Source organism: Corvus brachyrhynchos, unplaced genomic scaffold (assembly GCF_000691975.1).
Source record: "Corvus brachyrhynchos isolate BGI_N302 unplaced genomic scaffold, ASM69197v1 scaffold4, whole genome shotgun sequence".
In the NCBI taxonomy this organism is placed as follows: domain Eukaryota; kingdom Metazoa; phylum Chordata; class Aves; order Passeriformes; family Corvidae; genus Corvus; species Corvus brachyrhynchos.
Window position 1 is genome coordinate 1,943,591 of NW_008237878.1, and position 14,201 is coordinate 1,957,791.

The window sequence follows — 14,201 nt, forward strand, 5'->3', positions numbered from 1 at the left end:
CTGCTGAGGGTGGTGTGGCCCTGGCACAGGCTGCCCAGAGAAGCTGGGGATGGTGTCTGTGCCCATGGCGCGGGTTGGGACCAGGTGATCTTGGAAGTTCCTTCCAACGCAACCCATCCTGTGATTCTGTGGTTGTAGTTAGATGCTTACTGAGACCATACTACTTGTTAAAATGCGACGTACAGTTTTATCTGTTTGACAGAGGGAAGCATTCACTGCATTTGCCACTGAAACTGTTGTGACACTCCTGGTGATAGTGCACCATGCCTCATGGAAGAATGCACTGGGAGTGACTGCTGTATTTTTTTCTTGCAGGTTTGCAGGAGTCTCATTCTAATAAAATAAGAAAAGAAAAATGACATTAAGGAAAGGTATGTAAATCTGTGTTTGTCTTGTTTTGGTTTGTTTTAATATCTTTTGTATCTGGATTTCTCAGTCCTTCTCTGGTTAAACTGATAAAGTTTTTTCTTCTTAATTTTCAGTGAACATTTCCATCCTTATAGTGGCTGTTGTCATATTTTTGCTAGTTATTCATCATAACTTCCTAAGCCTCAGTGACTTCTTGAGACGGGAATTGTCAGGTATGTTGGTTTTTATTTTAATTTAAAAAAAAGTAAATATTGTTTTAAGATTTGGTGGAAAAACACATGCTCTGGCCAGACAGAACCCACCTTGTGGTTTGGGTGGGGGGGAAGTTAATGAGGTTATAGACATGGCAGAGGGGACCAAAGATAAGTGCAGACTACTGTAGCTCAGCCTTTTAATATCTTGTGCTGTGTGTGAATGTGTGGTTAAATGTGTGCAGTTTTCTGTAAATGTGTGTGTATTCTATTTATTAGCATCTCAGATTCTCAAAAGCGATGCTCTGAGTGTTTGATACTGGCTCACTGTAATCCACACCTCAGCTCAGACATCCAAGTGTATAGCAGAAATAATGGAAGTGTTGGGAATTTTAGTGTGGTAATAATAATATATAGTAATAAAAACAAGTACGTCATTTATACTCCACAGATCCAAGCCCCTTAGGACTTCAGCCTATAGATTTCATTCCTGCAGCTCCCCAGAGTCTGACAGATGAGGGGAATGACAAGGAGATTTCTGTGGTCATTGCAGCGTCGGATGAGAGGCTCGGGGGTGCAATTGCAGCCATGAACAGCATTTACCAGCACACCAGATCCAACGTGGTTTTCCACATTGTTACTTTGAATGATACTGTGGATCACTTGAGGTAATGATCTTTTCATTGGATTCCCACAGCACTGTGTACTTCCGTGTTTCTGAGAAGAGAGTGAGCTGCCTCTCCCTGGAGCTGCACTCTCCTGACTCCCAGCTCCATCTGCTGCTGCTTATGGCAGCTTTTTGACAAGGCTGCTGTGGGAGTCCCACCATTCCTTCCGGTCAGGCTTCAGGGATGCAAAAGAGACATCTTTTCCAGTGGGGTTATATCCAACCAGTGAGGGTGGAATTTGTTGGTGGAAGGGTTGTGAAAGGTACTTCTACATTTCATCTAAGCAATTCAAATGCTGGCAATCATGTTTCTCCATTTTTGTAGATTGTTGTTCGATCCTGTTATTTTTACCCCCTTCTGTCCACACGGATGGTTTTGGGAAGGGCCTGTGATAATAGGACTGTGTATTTCTGATAAAACAAGAAGGGACCTCGTACCTTTCACATGTCCCAGGTGTGCAGTTGCTGACCCTGGGCTTGCCCCTGTGGCCACACGGGACAGCACCGATGCCAGCACCGATTACATCCCAGATGTCTTTGCTGGTTAGGAAGTGAGTAGCCACATCAAGATCTGTGTCACTGTCAGTTGGATTTCTTGCTTTTCACTTGGTTTTGTCTCACCTAACAAGATCTGTGCCTTTCTCCTGCTTGCAGGATGTGGCTGAGGAGCACTTCTCTGAAAAATATGAGATACCGAATTTTGGATTTTGACCCTCGTGTCTTAGAAGGCAAAGTACAAGTGGATCCTCAAAAGGCAGACACCTTCAAACCAGTGAGGATGATATCGATTATTTTTTGCAATTATTGGTTAATAACAATACTTTGATGTTGGCTTTTGAACACAGCTAGAGATCAAAACCAAATCTGTTAGCAAAGAAGCAATTTTTCATAAAATCAATTTCCTAGATTTCAGTGAAAATTAATTTCTGGATAGTGAGAGATGGATTTGAATATCTACATATGCATGGCTAGGATCATTTTTTGCTGCTAGCCACAGTGAAACACAGCAGCTGGCATGTCAAGCATGCCAACACCTCAGAGATGCTGCAGATCTATATGGAGACATAAGAAATTCTAATATAGATCAGTTTTAAAGTTAGTTTATCAATGCATACATTCATGGTAAACCAGGAATTAATGGAACCTGTTTATTTTAAGTTACTTGTAGGATATTGCTGCCTATTTTACTTCCTCGATACATTTTGTCTTGGACATTACTGCCAAAATAAGTGCCAGAAAAATTAGTCAATTTCACATTTATTTGAACAATTCTTTTCATTTAATTCTTCACTTCTCTTGCTTTGCTGTTCTCACAGCTGACCTTTGCAAGATTCTACTTGCCCAACTTGGTACCTCATGCAGAGAAGGTCATCTATGTGGATGATGATGTAATAGTGCAAGGTATGGGACCTTTGTTAGCTGCCACTGGCCTTATGCTGAAGTCACTATCTCATCTCTCACAGAACCCAGACATTTCTGTAAAAATTTTGGAAATATTAATTAATTGGGTTAAACTGAGTAGGCTTATTTGATGTAACAATGGACTGAACAAAGCCTAACTCAGCACTAAGTCAGGATTGCTTTTGATTTTCCTGTGCTTACTTCCATTTTCCAGATGATATTGTTGAACTTTACAACACTCCATTGAAACCTGGACATGCAGCTGCATTTTCAGATGACTGTGACTCAACCAGTAGTAAAGTTGCTGTCCGTGGAGCAGGCAATCAGGTTAGTTTTAGTCCTATTCAATGGTAATAATGCTGTAGATCTCAGGCATTTGGGAATGTTCCAAATGCTGTAAACCTAAACATGTGACTGTCCCTGCCCAAACCAGTTTTACAAATGGGACCTGCAGTTTCTGTTCAGGCACAGTAAATTACTTGGAATTTTTGCTGTGCTTTACAATGAGAGCAATTCTCATTGTCGAACAGCAGGAAGTCTAAGAACATCTGAGGGACAATTTTTCATTTCTGAATGTGTAAAAAGTACTTTATCTGAGATTGGTACCATATTAATAATATATTAAGAGCATGCAGCATTCCTTAAAATAAGTAGTCTATATAATCATATTTTTAAAACATTATACCTATTAAGCTTTCTTTCTCTCATTTTAAAGGAAGAGATATTTGCTCTAACAACTTCAACTTACACCTGTCTGTTGTGAGTTGTGCAGAACTTTTCTTAAGGAATTTCACCGTATTTGAAGCTAATTTCTACTCTCTTTTTTCCCCCCAGTATAATTACATTGGATTTCTAGATTACAAAAAGGAAACCATCAGAAAGCTTGCTATGAAAGCTAACACCTGCTCTTTCAATCCCGGAGTTTTCGTTGCCAATTTGACTGAATGGAAATTACAGAACATCACTAAACAACTGGAGAAGTGGATGGCACTTAATGTGGTGTAAGTTCCCCAGGCTGGGGGTGGCAGCTGCTCAGGGCTTGGGTTCTGCTGGTGGCATTTCCCTCTTGAATGGGGGGCTGCACATGTATCTCTGGATTCCTGTTGTGCTGCTGCAAGTGAAAAATCAACTGATCAGCATCCTTTCAACTTCCAGAGAGGAACTCTACAGTAAGACTCTGGCTGGCAGCGTCACAACACCTCCACTGCTAATTGTATTTTACAAGCAGCATTCCAGTATTGATCCCATGTGGAACGTCCGACATCTCGGTATGTATGAAGCGTTTGTGGTACTGCTCCCTCAGGGTGTTTTTCCAGGTCTGTAGCTGGACACCTCGTGGATGATGCAGTAAAGTGAGCTTTTATTCCCCTACTCTGTCCTTTGTTCTTTAAGGAAAAACATCTTTGCAAAACCGTCTTGGGGCTTGTGGGCTTGAGTCTTTCTCAAACTGCTGGGGGTTAGTTCTTGAATTGACTTACTCACAAAATCCTTCTCATTTTCCACAAATGTATTGTACCTGATGTGATCCAAGGTGTTTCTTCCAAAACTGTTGAGAAGAACAGACATTCAGGTCTGTCCTACTGGTGAAACCCCAGTGCTGGGAGAGCTTTTTCAGGTTATGTTTCTGATGAGCAATACATTGGCTGCTCAATTCATCTGGGTGTTAAGCGGGCTTTAAAGAACTTGGAAGTTAAGGCAGTGTATGAAAATAGACACTGAGAGAGATCAAAGTGGCATTCCATTGCACCTGATTGGTTTTCACTTTGCCCTTATTTCTGCCTCCCCTATCACCTCCTTTCTCCATAAATGATAAGATTTCCTTTGTTAAATCCTTTGTTTTGAAGTTAATGATTGCATGTTTGTGTATCTGCTGCCTTTATTTCAAGCACTAATGCTTCTTTTTCAATTGAAGGGTCAAGTGCTGGGAAAAGGTACTCTCTTCAGTTTGTGAAAGCTGCCAAGCTGCTCCATTGGAATGGACATTTCAAACCCTGGGGAAGAACAGCTTCCTATGCAGAAGTCTGGGAGAAGTGGTATGTCCCTGACCCTACAGGCAAGTTCAACCTGATCCGCAGACACTCAGAAGCCTACGAAGCAAAGTAGAGTCCATTTGAATAAATGATGACGTTTTCTCAGGAAACTTCTGGAGCCAAGCAGAATATTTCTTTTAGCCAATTTGTATTACAGAGCCATCCTTGCCTTCTGGAGCACAAGGTGATGCACTTACTCAGGTGCAGTTCTGAAATGCACAGGTCCAAAGGAGGCTCGTGTCACCTGTGTGACACAAGATGCTACTCCAGCAGCACTACAGAAAACAAGAGAAGATCTCCATAAACGAGTACTTTTGTTTATGTCGTTTCAGTTGCATTCTCCTGCTCTTTACTACAAGTCTTCTAGGGGAGGATCATTTTGTCAATTACAGAAACAAAGTTTCTAAGAACAAGATACAAATTTAGCTGGTCCTTGCACCAGCAAATCTTGCACAGTAATGTACTGTAATTAAGAGCTGCCTGGGTTTTGTTCTGAGTTTTGTTTTGTTGTTTTGTTTTGTTATCCTGTGAAATAATTCCCTCAACAACCCTGTCTTGCATGAAATCTCTCCCCTACCATTTCTGTTTAAGTCTTTCTTACAGAATTCTGCAAAATTGAATCCTTTTTGAAAAATGAATCCTTCAAGTATTATTTCACTATGCAAAATGGTTTTAACTGCCAGTGAACACTAAATGATTTTTTGTAAAGTGGTGGATGAAACTTTGTTCAAAAATAAAGCTAATTGTAACATGCTGACTTCAGCCTCAGGTAAATGGCAATCTAATTCCAGTCTTGATCTAAGAAGTGTTTCCTTTGTACTTAGACACAGTAGCAAGTGACTGAAGCCAAAGTGAATTGCTCTGGTTGTTGTGAGAGCAATCTAATTCTGAAATAGTACAAAATACTTATTTGGAGACCAGGCTGTGTGAATTACAGATTAATTTTGTTATTGTTGAGTTCCTCATAGTTCTCTCGAGGGAGCTTGGCTCTGCTATAGTTTTTCCTGCTGTGCCTCTCCTTGTCTGGGAACTCATCAAGTGAGATGCCTGTGCCCTCTGCAGCCAGCTGCCCCTCACCTGTGCTACAGGTAAGCTGGTTTGGTTTTTCATAGTTGTACTGTTGAGTGATTGAACCAATATATCCCAGCAGCCACTGTGACAACTATTCCAATTAATACAGGTTTGCATTCAAGTTGCTTGTGAAGAGCCCTCAGTGGAAGATGTTCAGACAAAAGGTTTTGTGTTCATGCAGTAACAGCTGAGTGTGCCTGGTCTGAAACACAGGGCAGCAGAGGTAAAGGACTACTTCATGACTGAATATGGTTTTAGTTTTGCTTTAGAAGGATTTCAAACTGCTTTTCTCTTTGCAGTCACTGCCTAGAATTGTTTTTGTCATGGATATGCCAATATGGTTTGTTACCTATTGTTTCTTTTCCTGGGTTTTGATGAACAAGAACCATTACTGTCCTTGAAGCAGTTAGGCAAAATGAAGTAAATTCACTTACCAACTTTGAAAGACTTTACTTGGATTAGCTGATGCCAATGTAATTTAGCTGAGCAGGCTGTGTTTTAGCAGGCTTAAAGGAACTGTGTCTGCACTTGACACCTTTTTAAGCTGCCTATGAGAATCTATGCCTCAGCATACATTGAGGGAAAACACATTTATCAAAGAACACAGAAATCATACTTTTCAGTTAATAGGGAAAAAAGAGATGCACAGGAGGAAGATGCTTAGTGTCAGGCATTTATTGTAAACGCTTAATTCTTTGAGCAGCTGCAGGGCCTCTTGGCAATTCTCTTGCTCTACCAGTTCTGCTACAGGCTAAGCACAGTAGCACATCCTTATTGCACAGGGCAGTGTTTTGCTTTATATTTACCAGTTATTGCCAGGTGTAACAGGTGCCATCAGGAAACAACACTCTTGTTCAAGAGCACTGTAAGATAAATCAACTTGTTCCCCAGTGGAGATGGATTACTAATATAATCTCAGCTACCATTCCCAGTGAAGGTTCAGAACATAAAACAGTGTTTAGATAAAGTACCTAAAGTTACTCCACTGTAAAAGGAGCATTTTCTAGCTAACTTTTACATGTGAAAGTTCTACAAGTTCTGCAAAAATATACTGAAAAGTTACTGTCTGAAATCATGCTCTCGGGGTAAAGTCTTTGTAATTCTCTAGGAAAATCAATTAAATTTTGTGCAGGCATGAAAATTTACTTTGAGATTTAATTGTCTGAACATGACTAGAATAAAACATTTATCATTTTTTTTCAAAGATGAAGTGTTTGTCCTCTTAAAAAGTCTTTTTATAAGGCAAAATGAACAGACTAAGCACGTCTATTAGGAATTTTTAAAATAGGCTTTAATATAGGAAATAAACTGTAAGACTTAAAGCTGGGTAACAGTTTTCTAGACCTGTATAAAATCTGGAACTGTCAAGGGAGATGCACTATTATGTACATTATTTGACATAGCAACAATTGAGTCTTTGCAGCAGCTCTGGTTATGCAGCACTACTCCAGCTTCTGCTGCAACCCAAGTCTTCCTGACTCTTCTGAAAGGCAGTAGTAACTCTCCAAACAGTGCCTTCCCACCTGATTTGTTACACATAGTCTGTATTAAAATCATAGGCATCATCTTCATCTGCTGGTTTATCTAAGCTGAAGGACAGTGATCTGGAACGTTCATTTCCTGAGAAGACAAAATCATGAGTTAGTGAAACCTGTGCAAGTGCTGGGGTACCAGAGCCCATCCTTCAAGCCAGGGTTCTGAATACACACCTGCCGTCTGCTCTTTGGAATTTGTAGGATTTGTTTGTCCTTTTCCAGGCTTTGTTCTTCTGGTGACCTGAACTTGGCTTTCCTAAAAGTCAGAGGTCAGACATTATTTAAACATCACTAATGAAATCTCCCATGTAAATGAAACCTAACAGAGCCTGGGGATACTGTGGGTGTCCCCTTGCTTAGCTGAGCCTCGCTGCTGAGGCCAAGTGACTTGGAACAGTGCTGTTTCCTTAATTAAGGAAAAAAGCCCAACCCTAGTGAAACCCTCATTTACCTCTTCCACATCATCATCATCATCATCTTCTTCCACATCATCTTCATCATCATCACTTTCTGTGAATTCCTCTTCCTCCTCTTCTTCCTCTTCCTCTTCCTTGCTTGTTTCCATGTTTGCCCACTCTGGTCCTTCCTCTATCACTTTATTTTCCTCTATTGTCCCATTTGTCATACCAGCTGACTGAAAAACAATGCTGCTTGCTGGGCTGGGGTGTTTTAAAGCTGCAGAAAACACAGAAGTGTCTGTTCAGTCCCTGTCAGCCAGCACAGATGTAAAGCCCAGCCTCCAAGAGGGGACACTGCAGTTCTGCCCCCTCCCTGCCATAGACAGGGCTCCCACACAGGGTTCTGCCACCAAGGCAAGGACAATTCTCTGAGAAAAGCTCTCCCTAAGGCATCTACAGAAAACTACTAGGAACTGGAAAACTTGGATCTGAGTGTAAGTAAGTTTACCTAAGTAGGTTTAGATTAAATAGCAGGAAAAAATTCTTTCCTGTGAGGGTGGTGAGGCCCTGGCAAAGGTTGCCCAGAGAAGCTGTGGCTGCCACATCCCTGGAAGTGTTCAAGGCCAGGCTGGATGGGGCTCTGAGTATGAGTGAAAGGCGGCCCTGCCCATGGCAGGGGGTTTGGAACAAGATGGTCTTTAAGGCCCCTTCTAACCCAGGCCAATCTGCTGTGACTCTATGGTTAATGGGAGTCTGTTACAATAACAGTCCTACCTTGAACAGTGTTGCTGTTTTCTTCTTCTAGGTTATTTAAATTAAAGCCTTCCTGCATTTCAGCTATTTTTTGTTCTGTAAGATAGGGTGGTGGCTTCTGAAATCCTGGAGGTTGTGAGTAGTACTTTATTCTGGCTCTGAGAAAATAAAAATCAGCATTAAAAAACAACTGAAGATAACATAGTTAAATTGCTGTATTTAAAAATAAAACCCAAAGCATAAAGCTCTCAAACTGCTGAGTTTAACTACTCATGTACTAATATCTGTTTAACAGCAGTTCAATAGCTATTTAAATTTGACTCTGAAGCTGTCCAACAGTATTAAGTGGATAGCCCACTCCTGAGAGGAAAAAGCAATGGCACACTGTCACCACAGGTCACCTGTAAAAGCATGAGCTGTAAAAGCAGCTGAGTCACTTGAGCAAGGGAGATAGTCACAGTCAGTTACTGATTCTGAGTTACATTTATTCCAGGGGATTTGGAACAAGATGGTCTTTAAGGCCCCTTCTAACCCAGGCCAATCTGCTGTGACTCTATGGTTAATGGGAGTCTGTTACAATAACAGTCCTACCTTGAACAGTGTTGCTGTTTTCTTCTTCTAGGTTATTTAAATTAAAGCCTTCCTGCATTTCAGCTATTTTTTGTTCTGTAAGATAGGGTGGTGGCTTCTGAAATCCTGGAGGTTGTGAGTAGTACTTTATTCTGGCTCTGAGAAAATAAAAATCAGCATTAAAAAACAACTGAAGATAACATAGTTAAATTGCTGTATTTAAAAATAAAACCCAAAGCATAAAGCTCTCAAACTGCTGAGTTTAACTACTCATGTACTAATATCTGTTTAACAGCAGTTCAATAGCTATTTAAATTTGACTCTGAAGCTGTCCAACAGTATTAAGTGGATAGCCCACTCCTGAGAGGAAAAAGCAATGGCACACTGTCACCACAGGTCACCTGTAAAAGCATGAGCTGTAAAAGCAGCTGAGTCACTTGAGCAAGGGAGATAGTCACAGTCAGTTACTGATTCTGAGTTACATTTATTCGTACCCTCACAATATAGGAACCACCCTAAATTTCCACAGAAAGTTTGCTCCATCCTTTCCTGTCTAGAAGAGGACTACATGGACTTGGTATTTGAGAGGAAAGCAGATTTCCATAACAGAGTTACAGCCTAAGTCAGCAAACTGTCTATAGAGTAACATGCAACAGGCTTTGACTCTTCTTGTGTATCCTTCACTACTTTAGGAAATTATCTGTGGATGGCATTCTCCAAATCTGTTGGACAATCCAGCTCTTTACCCAAGTAAAATGTGGGAAAGGAAGGGAAAAAAGCAGCCTCTCAAGTACTTTGCTGGACTCGGTGCTTCTGCTGTGCTGGATTAAGAGTGAGAAAAAGGTGAGCAGCATAGAGCAAGTTCACAGCATACATACCCTGTCCAGTCACAAAGCACTAATTTAGCCATATTTTCTATGTCAGGAACACCTCCCTTTTTCAGCATGCCCCTCTTCTGAGCCAGTAAAGATAAAAACTCTTCAGGGTCCCTGAAATCTGGGATATTATAGTGCATCATTATCTAGGACAAAAGAAAACAGCACATTCAGAAAGGGATGCCCACCTTTCACACAGTTTTAGGAATAAAAGAGCAAATCAAGTTGGTAACAGTGAGGACAGAGTAAGTGAAAAGCTGTTTTTCTCTTGCACGTGGGAGTAAACATTACAAAGCAAATGCCTACTTCATTAACAAATTCATCTGCCATTCACCCAGACTCGTGGGTGTATAGAGACAGCACACTGGTCTGTGACAACACTTCTCACAGAACTGAAAGGCAATTAGGCATAGGTTAATTCGCTTGAAACTAGAGTGAAATCAGAGTTGGATCTGAGGTCTTCACTGTAACTATAGGACACAAAAAGAGTATCATCCTTTTTCACTCTCTGATTGTGTGATGAGGTCTTAAAAGCAGTGTTGGAGCTCACCTGCTGCTTACTGCAGTGATTTATGATGGCATTTACACCTTCGAGCACATCTGCTGAGTCTGATCCTTCAGTGTCTATGATACTTCTCAAGGCCAGAGCCAGGGTACTGTTGGAAGGATCTGCAATTATACTTGGACTGTCCAACATCTTTGTCTGCTTATCGAGGTGCACAATTTGCATGGACCTATTCAGAGAGAAAAGCACTGTGAGTAGATAATCAGTGAAGGGACTGGTAAGGGTGAGGGATGCAAGACACAAAGCTCAGTGTTGGATTGAATGTACTTCATACAGTCAGTTCCAGTGTTTTGTCATCATGTGCTTTGTGTAGGATAGAAATTTAAACATACAAAACATCACGTTTATGCACTGTATCCCCTGGAGAGAGCTTGCATCACACAGATCAGTCCCTTTCATCTGGCAAATTTTAATGTGCATTTAAAACTGCACAACGAAGGTGTGCTTTGCCCCTACTGGATTGAAACACAAACTCAAGGTAACTGGAACAAAACAAACAAGGAAAGGAACAGCTTTTATGAGACTGAGCTTACTTGGTAACACCTCTTGCCAGGCCAACATTGCAGGCACGCTTTCCTTTAAGACTGTTGATTATGCTGCTCTTTCCCACGTTAGGGAAACCTGAGGAAAATCACATAAATCCTTGCAAGTTAAGTGAAAAAACAGCTTTTAACACTGATCAAAACTGCTTCTTCCAGGTATCTTTGCTAAGGTACAGCATTAGTGTGAGATCAGAGTTGGATCTGAAGTCTTCACTGTAGAAGTAAGACAAAGAATGTATCCTCATTTCTCACACTTGTAGTACTTGTGGTGCTACATTCAGTGGGATTTTTGCCAGGCACGTGGAAGGCAGTGCCAATGGAGCACATATCCTGCCTTCCTTGTGCTCCCACATGGTGCACATGGAAGTGCACCATGGATCACTGTCAGCTCAAGTATTACAACACTGAGAGCCTTAGAGCAGAGAACAATGACTAGAAAGCACATTAGCAAACCAGATGTTAGCAGTTTTACCCAGTCAGATATTTACAGGATCTCAAAGCTTTAGGGAGAAGGAAACTCCTCCTGTTTCTCCAAACACTTACCTACCACCCCAACCTGAATGCCTTTGTCTTGGGTCTTGCTGTACTCTTGAAGAAGCTTCAAAAGGCATTTGCTGCCGAAATATTGAGAGGTTTCTGAGAAATCAACACGTGCACGTCTTTTTGTGACCTGTTCCTGCTACAGGATTCAAAGGCAAAAAAATCCTGTGGTCAGGAGCTATTAAGGAAGACAAAATATGGATACTTAGATTTATTCATCTACTGTAATTTCAATGGTAAGAATTCCCCCACTGTACTGCAAAGCTCAGCTGAAGTGTAAAGGCACATCCATCAGTCATGGAAGTGCAAAACCAGGGGAAAAGGAACTTTAAAGATGGCTCAACATGTATGACTACAAACACACATGACTTCCTCACAGGACAGCCTGCAGTGCTCTTACCATAGTCTTGTCCTTCATCATTGTTGCTGACTTAAAAGCAACTGTTGGAAACTCCTTCTTCAAATAATTCAACCATTTCTCTAAGTTGTCCTTTGGCACCAAATCTGGAAAGAATAGCAGTTTTTTCACTCCTTAAATGAATCTTATTACGACAAATAATGTTTGGCTGAGAACTCTAGTAAAATACTGGGTACATTCCCTCAAGGCACCCAGTGTGTCTTTTTCTGCCTTAGCAGAACACATCACAGTTACATTTCTGGCCTCTGTATTAGGTTTTTGATGCTGGGGTCTAGCTAGAAGACTTTGTATGGTACAGAGTGATGTTCTGTGAAGGATTATCCCACAATCCCTGCAATGGCTACTCTACTACAAAGCTGCCTTTGCTCTTGTTGTTGCTCTTGGTATTTTATTTTCTTTATTTAGCTGCTGGTAACTCAGTAATTTCCACCCTTTTTAGCGAGCTCAGAGTTGGATCTTATGTCTTCAATGGAATCTCAGATTCCTTTAAAATCTTCTTCATAGCTCACCTACCACAGAACCACAGTGCCAGTAACACTTTGAGAAAACCTGTGTTTCTTACCAATTTTGTTCAGAACCAACAGCAGCTTTTTGTTTCCTCCAGAGCAAGTGACAGCTTGCTCCAGCTGAGGACACCGGCAGCCCATTGGATCTCTGGCATCCAAAACCTCCAGAACCACATCTGAGGCCTCAAGCACCTGGCTCAGAAAAAAGACAAGATTCAAATAAGACATCACAGACCAGATGACAACTCTGGAATAGCTATGGCTTACAAAAATAGTTGTAAACACTTTGTGTTGTAAAATCCCTTACTTCAGGGTTCTAGTTTATCACAGACAAACTTCATGTTCTGAACAGCAATACAAAAAAAGGAAAATAACAAGTGGTCTCATTGCTGACTCTCATCTAATGATATAAAAATAGTTGAAGCATTTCACCTTCATGAGCTCTCTGCAGAATGATTTCTTTGAATTTTTATTCAGCAGCTTGTTAGTCTTTCCTTTAGACTTGCCAGGGGATTCCTGAAGCAAATAAAAACAAAAGGTAATTATTTAAATGAGAATTAGAGTGTAATATTTGTGTGCATATTCAGCATGAAAATGTAGCACGTAACATGCTGCTTAAGAGGTGCAGTTTCAGGATGACTTCTAGAGGTTCAAAGAATCAAAATCATACAGAACACCTACCTTTCCCTCTGCTTTTTCCTTGATTTTGGCCGCATTCTTTTTAGCTTCCAGCTTCCTCTTCTTTTCATGTTCTTTCTGTCTGTTGAGCTTCTGCTTTTGTTTCAGTTCTTCAAGCTGATTGCAAACAAAAACCCAGGCCAGATAAACCATTTTTGAAGGTGGTAAGGAAGAATGTTCTTTCTCCCCATTTCTGACCAAAGCTCCTGAGACAGCTCAGTTAGAAGTCCTGGCTGTCCAAGTGACTCTAGGAACTCTTTTTTTGCATCCTACTCAGAGGCAACCATCCATCAGCTTGATCCCAAAACGGCAGTTCCACAGCAACCACTACAGCTGATAAAGGTGCTGCTCCCATGTCACACTAGTCTACACTGCAGACAGAAGATCCCTATTTTCTGTGTAATCACATAATGCCATGATTTAACTCCCAGCACTCTGATGGGACATCTCTGTAGCCCAGCAGCACAGGTAATTCTGACTACATTAGAAATGCCACGTCCAGCATGTTTATATGCACAGTGAGAAAACGAAGGTTAAAAACAAAAGAGCAAGTCGTTGCACATTGTACAACGCTGGAAATAAATATATTATTTTTCCAAAGCACGAGTCTACTAGGACCGTCTACAGTCTGCCATGACTGCACCTCTGAGCGCACACTTATGCACATAAAGCCTCCTTAAAGACAGGGATGGTCTCGGTTCTTATCCTCTTTACCACAAACTGTATTTTACCCTCTGCTTTCTTTGCTCCGCTTCCCGCAGAAGCTCTTCCTTAAACGGCGCGGCACTGGGAATTCCGGGATCTTTCTTGGGCTTTTTGTGTCCGCGTTTCTTGGCCTCCTTCCTGACTTTTCGGTGGTGTTCTCTGATCTGTAGACAAGAACAAGAAAACTTTCTCAGTCTAAGGCCAAAACCCATCAAAGCACCGGCCCCAGAAACGCAAACCGCAGCGATGGGGGCCGCGCACGGCCGGGACTCACTCACCTTCTTCTGGATCTTGTAGCGCTTGTGGCAGCTCAGCCTCTTGCTCGCCTTCCTCAGCTCTGCAACGCACCGCGCCCGTCAGCGCCGTGGGCTGATACACACATCCCCC

The 14,201-nt window shown here is 41.5% G+C and overlaps 2 protein-coding genes across 2 annotated transcripts; one reads left to right on the plus strand and one right to left on the minus strand.

Moving 5' to 3' along the window:
* Positions 1-24: 24 nt before the first annotated feature.
* GLT8D1 (glycosyltransferase 8 domain containing 1) lies at positions 25-5,415 on the plus strand. Its single transcript, XM_008632162.2, has 9 exons — positions 25-371; positions 483-581; positions 1,012-1,228; positions 1,882-1,999; positions 2,544-2,628; positions 2,843-2,955; positions 3,463-3,629; positions 3,784-3,896; positions 4,541-5,415. Exons 1-9 carry the CDS (start codon positions 356-358, stop codon positions 4,729-4,731), a joined length of 1,119 nt encoding a protein of 372 aa, XP_008630384.1. The 5' UTR covers positions 25-355; the 3' UTR covers positions 4,732-5,415.
* A 1,581-nt stretch (positions 5,416-6,996) lies between these two features.
* Positions 6,997-14,195, minus strand: GNL3 (G protein nucleolar 3). Its single transcript, XM_017732371.1, has 14 exons — positions 14,093-14,195; positions 13,841-13,978; positions 13,113-13,226; positions 12,864-12,947; positions 12,488-12,623; positions 11,908-12,011; positions 11,511-11,646; positions 10,959-11,046; positions 10,411-10,594; positions 9,864-10,006; positions 9,007-9,143; positions 7,716-7,939; positions 7,439-7,520; positions 6,997-7,349 (listed from the first exon to the last, which is right to left on the minus strand). Exons 4-14 carry the CDS (start codon positions 12,867-12,869, stop codon positions 7,261-7,263), a joined length of 1,329 nt encoding a protein of 442 aa, XP_017587860.1. The 5' UTR covers positions 12,870-12,947; positions 13,113-13,226; positions 13,841-13,978; positions 14,093-14,195; the 3' UTR covers positions 6,997-7,260.
* Positions 14,196-14,201: the final 6 nt, after the last annotated feature.

Coding starts and splice junctions, on each gene's coding strand:
- GLT8D1 (XM_008632162.2), top strand. Junction 582..1,011: donor CTTGAGACGGGAATTGTCAG/GTATGTTGGTTT, acceptor TATACTCCACAG/ATCCAAGCCCCTTAGGACTT. Junction 1,229..1,881: donor GATACTGTGGATCACTTGAG/GTAATGATCTTT, acceptor TCCTGCTTGCAG/GATGTGGCTGAGGAGCACTT.
- GNL3 (XM_017732371.1), bottom strand. Junction 12,012..12,487: donor GTTGGTTCTGAACAAAATTG/GTAAGAAACACA, acceptor TATTCTTTCCAG/ATTTGGTGCCAAAGGACAAC. Junction 10,007..10,410: donor ATCACTGCAGTAAGCAGCAG/GTGAGCTCCAAC, acceptor CTTTTGTCCTAG/ATAATGATGCACTATAATAT.